We start from the raw sequence: 9450 nt of genomic DNA, 5'->3' as shown, positions 1-9450 counted from the left end.
AGAACCAGTTCACCATGCAGAGAGTCATTTAATCGTGACACTCTTTGAGTGTTCATGGTTCTATATAGATCCGGTGTCTTAGTTAGGAACCCTTGAAGAACCATCTTTTAAAGAGTATAGAGAGATAAACATGCACAGATGTTGTGAAACTGTGTTATGAAACTCTTCAGTGAGGAGTGAGAGCTGAGGAGTTCACTGAGCAGATGAAGATGTAGTTTCTCTGAAAAAGAACAGCAGACGGTTCTCTGTTTGATCTGTTTTTGATATTTGTGATTCTGTTCACAATCATGCATGAGAATGATACCATAAACTTCTAGGAGAAACTGTAGTACCAAAAAAGGTTCTTTGAAAATTCATGTTTGTGGGAATAAGACTTTACAAAGTCATAAAAGTCCAGTCATGAACACTCTCAGAAATAAGGGTACTAAACGGTCACTGGGTCAGTTCCCCTCTTGTCACTGGGGTGGAACCCTCAAGGCTCCATCTCAGTACCTTTAGTCAGGGAACATAACTGAACCATAATCCACTGAATGATATGTTCTAAGCTGTACTGACTCCACACACCCCGTCTCGTCTCCAGGCTTTTATTTTACTGTTCTGTTTAAAACATTCGGTTATGAAAAGGTACAAATACGAACTTTTCACCTGGAAAAACTTATTTAAGGTTCACAATCAGACCTTAAAACCACTGTTGGAGCTTTGAGGGAACATTTACACTGTTTGTACCTTGATGAACGAAAAATGAACCTGCACAGACCCTTTATTTCTGACAGTGTAGGTGTAATGCTGCCTCTCAGTTACTGAAAGTTATCATATGAAATAGTTATGAGTGGTTAAGACTAACCTTTGTTTTTGGATAGTTTTGGGAAGGTTTCAGATTTTCCACTGTTTTACCATCATCAACATTCCATATAAAACTCAGAAAACTCTGCAAGTCATTAATTTTCTCAATCAAACCACTTTGAATGACTTTATTTGCATCTCAAAGCTGAAATTTTGTTGTTGTTTTCGGTTTCGGTGTTTCGGTGTTGTTCCAGCCGTCCCAGGAGCGGCCCGGCTTGTAGGGGCCATGGATGAGCACAGCACATTGTCTTCTGTACAAAGGTGGATCTGACATTTCTTGGCCAGAACCTGCACGTTCTTGTTCTTGCTTTGTCCTTTTGTGTTGGAGGTGGGAGGACCACAGCACTGTGCTTGTTCAGTGCCAGTCTGCGCCTGCGGGAGGGATCGGGGCATTCCAGCAATGCGTGTCTGAGGAGGAACAGCACTAAGGTAATGACTCACTGTTCACGCTCTTTTATCTACGGCCCTCCCGCTTGATAAACGATCCCCTGACCGCCACACAAAAGGCAATCAGGCAGAGCTTCATGACGATGGAGAAACGAAAAGGGTGAAAGCACTCCAGTGCGTCCACCAGCTCGTCCTCTGGAGACGTGTCTGGAAGGTGGGTGGCCCCGGGAGGAAGTTGGGGGTTGATGATCTCATATTGACCCCCCACTGAACTGCGAGGAGGGGAGGGAAGGTGGGAGGAAGGGAGGGAGGAAAAGGAGAGAAAGAGAGAGGAGGGAGTGTGGAGGGAAAGCGCCTGGAGAGCACTTCTGAGAAGAAAATGTTTAGTTATGAAAACAAAAAGTAGTGTAACAGACGGCACCCTGGAAACCACAGGACAGCGGATTGGAGCGAGGCTATTATCAGATAAACAGCTCAGACGGAATGAGGCTGTCCCTGCCTCACTTCTCTCTCCCTCTGAGACACACGAGCTCCCTGTCGGACAGATATATAAGAGCCCCTCACGCCGATTCTTAGAGGGATTCTGCAGCACTTTGGGCTCTTTCTTCAGAACAGGACTGCCAACATTTAATGACTGCAGTTGTTGAGGCGGACTGCTTTTTCCAAACCTGGAGCACATGGGAGGAAGGATTACAGCAATGCAGCTCCTCCTGAATCCAGAGAAGACACCGACGTTCAGGATGTAAATATACTTCACAAAAAAAATTGGGTTCCTTTTTGTTTTGCGGTGTTCACTGAGGCCAGCGGATGGAGAACACAACCTTACAAATGATGTTTTCCATCAATGAGTCGACTCTGGACACCAAGGTCATTCACAGCTTTGAGTTTCCTCAGACCATCAATGGCTTCAGCGTGACCATGGCCGTCCTCCACCTGGCCGTATGCGTCGTAGGATTGGCCGGGAACTCCTTGGTCGTCATTGCCATTCTCAAGCTGGATAAAATGTCGTCCGCCACAACCGTCTACATCTTCAACCTGGCTTTGGCCGACGGTCTGTTTATGGTGGGACTCCCATTCGTGGCCTTCCAGAACTTCCAGAACCAGTGGATCTTTGGCGACCTGGCCTGCAAGCTGGTCATGGTCCTGGATGGCATCAACCAGTTCACCAGCGTGTTCTGCCTCACAGTGATGAGCATTGACCGCTACATGGCGCTGGTGGACCCCCTTCGCTTCGCTCGCTGGAGAACTCCGAAACGGGCCAAGATCATCTCCGCTTTCCTGTGGCTGTTCTCCTTGCTTCCGGTGCTGCCCATGGCGGTTCACTTCTCCGTCAGCTATGGCCTGTGTATGGCCGACACCTTCATGGCCAAGTGGTGGATGACCTTCCTCGCCTACACCTTCGTGCTGGGCTTCGTGCTGCCCTTCGTGGTGATGATCGTCTTTTACACGGCTCTGGTGATGACCCTGAGGAACGCCAGGCAGCGGGGCGGGAGTTCCTCAACGCAGGAGAGCCAGAGGTTGGAGAAGCAGGTCACCAAGATGGTGGTAGCCGTCGTTGTGGTCTTCGGCATGTGCTGGCTGCCGTTCTACGTCTTCAACTTCTGCTCGCTGTACGGGACAAACATGACGCTCACCTTTGCGCGTGGCTTTGAGATCGCGGTGCTGTTGTCCTACTCGTGGAGCTGCGCCAATCCCATCCTGTACGCTTGCCTGTCGGAGACGTTCCGCAGGTACTTCCGCACTCTCCTCTGTCCACACAAGAGCTCGTCCGGCATGCGCTGCACCAGGGACACTGAGGGCTACGACTTACGGGACACTAACAGGCAGGACATCAGTGTGCACATTTAGCATTTTCCTGAAACACTTCATCAGAAGGCTAAGTACATAGGGACTTCATAACACATGAATAAGCATTTATAAAGCAATACTTGAACTGCTTCTGCCAGTAATTACAAGATGAAATAAGCTGTTTTATGATGTTGTATTGATGTGAGGGGTCTACAACTAAAGTGACAGACATTTTTCAATTTATAACACTTAATGAAGCATCATTACCAAGGAATAGTGCTTAGAAGGTTGAGGCCCTGCCAATAACACTATTTCGTCACTGTTGGAACAAAACCTCAAAGCCTTGTATCTCCTTTATTGTCATTTTTCCTTTTTCCACAAAATTTGAACGTTAGCTGCTCTTATCAATGCTTAAAAAGTGTCACATCATTTCCTGATGAACGGACCAATAGGAATGCTCGAAAAATTACTCGGAATCAAATCTCACTCCATTCATTTCCATTCAGAGTTAAGAAGGTTTTTTTCTTTCTAATGTTAAGGTTATATTTTGGAGATATAAGCCTTTGTTAGTACAGTGATGATATATCAGTTCTTCAGTAAAGAAAATGGTTCTATGTAGAGCAAAAAGCCATTTGCATGATTAAAGTGAAGGGAGTGAAAGGAGAATGTGCTGCAAATGGTTCTACATAGAACCATTTTGAAGGGTTTTACATAGCATGAAAAAGGGTTTTGCTATTGTTATGATGTTAAGCTTGCAACAGTAGAAGAACCCTTTTTGGTGCTATATAGAACTATATACACACATTCTCCATCAGTCTGAAGAACCATTTGACCATGCAGAGAACCATTTAATTATGTAAAAGGTTGTTTGAGTGTTAATGGTTCTATGTAGTACCATTTTCTTCACTAAAGAACCTTTGAAGAACCGTCTTTTTTAAGTGTGTACTTAACACAGGTTAAATAATTCAATAATCAGTGCAGTTAATTAGACTTTACTCAAATCACTGTCACAAGTTTATGTTAATCAAGTGTCTTTAAAGCTACTTAACACTGCTGGATCCACTTAACGCACAACACTTTTAAGGACCTCTGGTGTCTCGTATGTCTGAGTGTGGGGGAGGAACGTGAGGATGGAGGCTCTGCAGGTCGCTGGCTCTGTTAACGTGTCCTCCTCCGAGACCAGCGCTGCTGAAGTCAGGATGATGTCACGGTTACCATGGTGTTCTACCTGGAATTGTTTCCACGAGGTGGGATTCTCGCTGGACTGTTGGACTGAAGAATGCAGAACATGAGGAGTTAGTTTAGAACCCGCTTAGAGGCTCTGAGGAACGCTGGCGCGCTGCTCCGCCATGTGTGACCAATTACTACAAATGATCTACGCAGGGTTTGTTTTCATACTGAAGTGAGGAATAACCGGCCATATCGACGATATTCACTGTTTTATACACATAATAACCATTATAACTCCTAATTCTAAACACCACATTATGTAATGTGCTATAATGACCTGTTTGCATCCATTTTGTTTGAAATATCCACCTTGAGGTTTGATCTGCGCTTCTGAAATATGATGAATTCTGGATAATCATTGTATTTTATCTTGATTACAGTCTGCAGCTCTGACACTGTAGTAGAAAAAATGTTTTTAAAGGTGTATTTAATATGGAAAAGTACATATTTTTACATATTTGTAACGTTCACATTTTAAATATACTTTAATACAATGTTATTTTGAAACAACGTATGATAAATGTATTTCAATTGTGATTAAATACATATTAAATGCATTCAGCTGTGCTTTGGAGTGTTTTTTCAAACAATTTAAGTACTTAAAAGGATTTAGGACACAACTGTTAAAACACTTAGAACAAATCATAAATATGTAACTGGAGGTTCTGATACACATCAGTGCTACTTATTGAGTCACAATGCAATTAAAATGCATGAATTATACTGTTATGCTAAATTATATTCCACAAACACTAAACACAGTTAAATACATTCAGCACATAAATAATGTGTGCAGTGCTTTTACACTTAAATCTATTAATTTTGGAAAAAACTAAGCACAATTTATATATTTTAAATCATCTAAATGTTAAAATCCATCTTTTATGCCCTCCAGTGCTGCTCTCTTCTAAACCTCAGCTCTGTTAAGACACAAACACTACTGTACATGCTAGTATGAGTTGGATTGTAACTAAAATGTAGTAAAAAGTACTTTTAAAGACACTTTTCTGTGATGAAGCAGGTGTGCAGTTTGGCTGTGCGAGTTCATTTTGTGCCAAAAGTTTCAAATAAAATGATAAAATCCACAAGGAAAGTATTAAGTATGAAAATGTCTAAATATGTTGCAAATGCAAATACATACATACATACATACATCATCTAAACCGCTTATCCTTCTGGGTCATGGTGGGGTGCTGGAGCCTATCCCAGCTGTCATTGGGCGGAAGGCCAAATGCAAATAATCAGAGTTAATTTTTCATAAAAGATTTCCATTCAGTGTTATTCATTCTGATATAAATGTAATTTATGCTTCTGAGTTTTTTCTTTTGCTTCGGACTTTTGGGACTTTTTAACAGGGGGCGGGGCTTGGAAGAGGGTGTTCACCTGCACTCTCTATTGATTTGGAGTGACATGTTAAAAAGTGCCAAAAAATCAGAAGCCAAAGAAAAAATTTAGTAGCATAAAATTTATCAGCAAAACCAGCAAATAGAAAAAAACTTGGCAAAATGATAAATGAATTAATATCAGAATGAGTGGAAATAAGTAGAAATCTTTCTGAAAACTTAAGTTTAATTTAACTCCAACTTGGATTTTATAATAACATGACACACAGCTTTATAATGTACAGCGAAATAATACACTTAAGTTGCTGATAATAAAGTGTGCTTTAGTGTGTTAAGACATGTTTATTCATAAAACATCATTTAAAACATTCAGAAGAGCATAATTTAGGTGTGTCTTGAATATAAATGTATTTTTAGTTTTCTCTGTGTAGTTTAGTACTGATGTACTGAATCATGCTCTGGACACATTTAACATTTTTTCATTTTATTCTGTGTCCTGATTCTCTGAAAGCTGTGAAGTTGATCAGATTTATATTATAAAGACATTGATTCCACACTTCTGAACACTGGTGTATATTTATATTAAACACAAACTATAAACGTTTAAAATGTAAGCATTGTGTGGTGAACAAATGTAGTTTTCATGTTCTGTGCTCACCTGTTAGATTTACTTTGAAGCTTTTAATACCAACCATGCCTACCTATGATATTTGCACCATGTAGTCACTTTAAAGACACACATTCTCTATTTTTCTTCCCGAGGACCACTAATAACATTTAAAGCAGTTTATGTAATAAAAAGCGTAAACAATTTTACTTCTAGAATCACTTTACAACTTCGCTTTATGCCTTAAAACAGACTTAAACAAGCTATTGTTGTTACTGTGCCTTTAAGACTGACATATGCAAATAAGCTCTGCTCTGAAAACACTTTCTCAAAAATTCATCATGAATGGGTGGAGCTAATGAGTGGGGCTAAAAAGCTGTAGGCTGAATGGGTGGGGCTAAACTGCAGTAGACTGAATGGGCGGGGCTAAACTGCTGTAGGCTGAATGGGTGGAGCTAAACTGCTGTAGACTGAATGGGCGGGGCTAAACTGCTGTAGGCTGAATGGGCGGGACTAAACTACTGTAGGCGAAATGGGTGGGGCTAAACTGCTGTAGGCTGAACAGGCGGGGCTAAACTGCTGTAGCTGAATGGGTGGAGCTAAACTGCTGTAGGCTGAACGGGTGGGGCTAAACTGCTGTAGGGTAAATGGGCGGGGCTAAACTGCTGTAGCTGAATAAGCAGATATATGCAAATTAACTCTTTTTTTGTAACATCACAAAAACAATTCATTCAAAGTGGGCTGTTTCATTTTGTAACGGACCGTTTGAAACTCTTACGCTTACACGCTGCACCAAACTCGACAGAAGCAGGGAAGGTGAATTCTCCACATTGTGGCCTTTCAAAGAATCTGTTTAATGCCGTCAGAGAAACGAGCGTCACAGTGTTACAGAGTAAACCGTCGGAGGGGAGCGCAGCGCGTGTGACGCTCACTGTTCTGAGTGCTGAACTACAGCGTCTCTAACTAATGAGCTAACAGAGCGGAGTCCGATCCAGAATCTAAGCTCATTCGGAAGGGAAGAATTTTTACAGCCTCCGTTTCAGTTTCCACTTTTCAGCCAAACGTCACCGTAGTGTAAACCCATAAACGCTGACGTGACATTTAGTGGTGCATTAACCGTAATTCAGATGTCGTTGGGCCGCTCTAATGAGGAGAGCTCAGAGGAAGAGACCCATAAAACACAGACGTCTGGAATCTGACCATCAAAATCTGCTGTGTGTTCAGCAGTTTATAATGCAGCTGAGCTTAAATGAGAGACTCAGACTCGCCGTCAGATCACAGATCAAATACAATCAAACAAGCAGCTACAAAAATAAACACAGGGTCAATCAGTACATTAAAGGAACTTTCTGAGTGGACCTGCCCACTTATACGGAAAAATATATATGGACATTTTTATATATTAGAAATACTTTTAAAATTCACTGCAGTCGATGCTGAAATACATTCCAAACACTAAAATATATTTCAGAATATTTTGCCATATTAATATTATTAATATAGTATATTTTAAAACACATTTATTTTAAAATGTATGGGGAAATATTACACATAGAAATGTTCCAAACAGAAATAACTATGTAAATGTGTTTATTAAATCCATCTGAAAATGTATGAAAATATCCAGAATCCTGTCTGATGCTCTTCACTGTCTGATACCTTTAGAGATGAATTTGTGTTCCAGTATCTTCATTTTAAATCTGATCTAATGATCCTTTAACAGGACAGAAGCGAGTGTTGTGGGTATTGATACTCTGTGAAAATGCAGTTATGATCTGATATCTTGTTTATGTGAAATACATTGTGTGTGAGAGTCTGACTGCAGACGTACATGGTTAATGTAAAGTACAGTGCAGATCACAGAAGAACGTTTAGTTACATCTGGAACCTTCATTACACTCAACTGAACACAGATAATAACTAATACTGATAATAACTAATACTGATAATAACTAATACAGATAATAACTAATACTGATAATAACTAATACAGATAATAACTAATACTGATAATAACTAATACACATAATAACTAATACTGATAATAACTAATACTGATAATAACTAATACACATAATAACTAATACTGATAATAACTAATACAGATAATAACTAATACACATAATAACTAATACTGATAATAACTAATACAGATAATATCTAATACTAATAACTGCGCTTTAAAGATATATTTAATAAATACATAATGGCCATTTTCAAACAGTGTAAATTATATTTGATGAATACTTGATGAATATGTTGGTTTTTCATGTGGGCACTCTCCTCCTGCAGTGTCTGTAGAGTGAGGTTCTGTTTTACAGAGAAATCCCCCTCCTGATGATGTCTGTGGAAGGTGGGAAGGAAAAGCTTTAACTGCTTTGAGTGGAATTCTAGGGGTTGTTTGATCATATTTCAGTTAAGTAGCACTTCATCAGCCTGTATATGATCAGGGGTGCACAACTCTGGTCCTGGAGGGCGTCCAGCAAAGTTTTGTGGTTCTCCTGATCAAACACACCCACTAAACCTGGCAATTAACAGATGAGGGTAATCAGATGTGTTGGAGCAGCTGGGAGTTGTGCAGCCCTGATCCACACCACATACAGGCTGGCTTTACACGGTGAAACTCTCACACAGATAGCTGCATGTGGTGAGTTGCCTGCAACATAATTTCAGTGTAAATTCAAAGCAGAAGGACTGAGGATGAGTTTTAAAAAGACAACTGTTTAGTGACGTCAGAGAAAAAACAATCAAAATGCTCCACTGTTTAGCCAAATTTATAGCTTGTATTCATGATATCTAGTTGATATAAAACAGTAACTTTACTTTACTTTTAATGTAAGTAAAGGGAACCAGAATTTTTTCCAAGCAATTTTGTTGATCATATTATAATATATAATTATATATAATATATATGATATGTATATTTGTAGAGGGAAATCCCCTCCTGATGATGGGTTTAGGGTGTTTTTCTGGACTCTAATATATTCAGCTCTCCAATATTAGATTTTTTTTTATTAAAAATATCAAACAGTGTACCATTATTTGCCCATAAAGCAGCCTTGATTTGAAATGAACTGATGGAGGAGGGGGTCTCATTTTCACCCACCAAGTAAATCTGTTTCATTTCCTTGGTCACTGATCCAGTGAAGTGAGCAGTTTTAAGTATCATGCTTTGTGTTATCAGCATTTTGACTGGTTGTTTCATGAAACTCATTTCACGAATTTGAGATAGTCGCAGTGGTTGCGGCTAGG

At 40.1% G+C, this 9450-nt stretch overlaps 1 protein-coding gene across 1 annotated transcript; it reads left to right on the top strand.

The window, feature by feature from the left end:
• Positions 1–801: 801 nt before the first annotated feature.
• On the top strand, positions 802–3695 carry LOC118808916 (somatostatin receptor type 5). Its single transcript, XM_036571795.1, has one exon. The coding sequence runs from the start codon at positions 2038–2040 to the stop codon at positions 3076–3078; it is 1041 nt and encodes a 346-aa protein (XP_036427688.1). The 5' UTR covers positions 802–2037; the 3' UTR covers positions 3079–3695.
• The last annotated feature ends 5755 nt before the right edge of the window (positions 3696–9450 follow it).

Source organism: Colossoma macropomum, unplaced genomic scaffold, assembly GCF_904425465.1.
Source record: "Colossoma macropomum unplaced genomic scaffold, Colossoma_macropomum, whole genome shotgun sequence".
Lineage (NCBI taxonomy): Eukaryota > Metazoa > Chordata > Actinopteri > Characiformes > Serrasalmidae > Colossoma > Colossoma macropomum.
The sequence above is the reverse complement of the archived record's forward strand: the minus strand, read 5'-3'. Positions and strand labels throughout refer to the sequence as shown.

What these genes read in the sequence shown, in the direction of transcription:
- LOC118808916 (XM_036571795.1), top strand. Translation starts at nt 2,038, where the DNA reads ATGGAGAACACAACCTTACAAATGATGTTTTCCATCAATGAGTCGACT.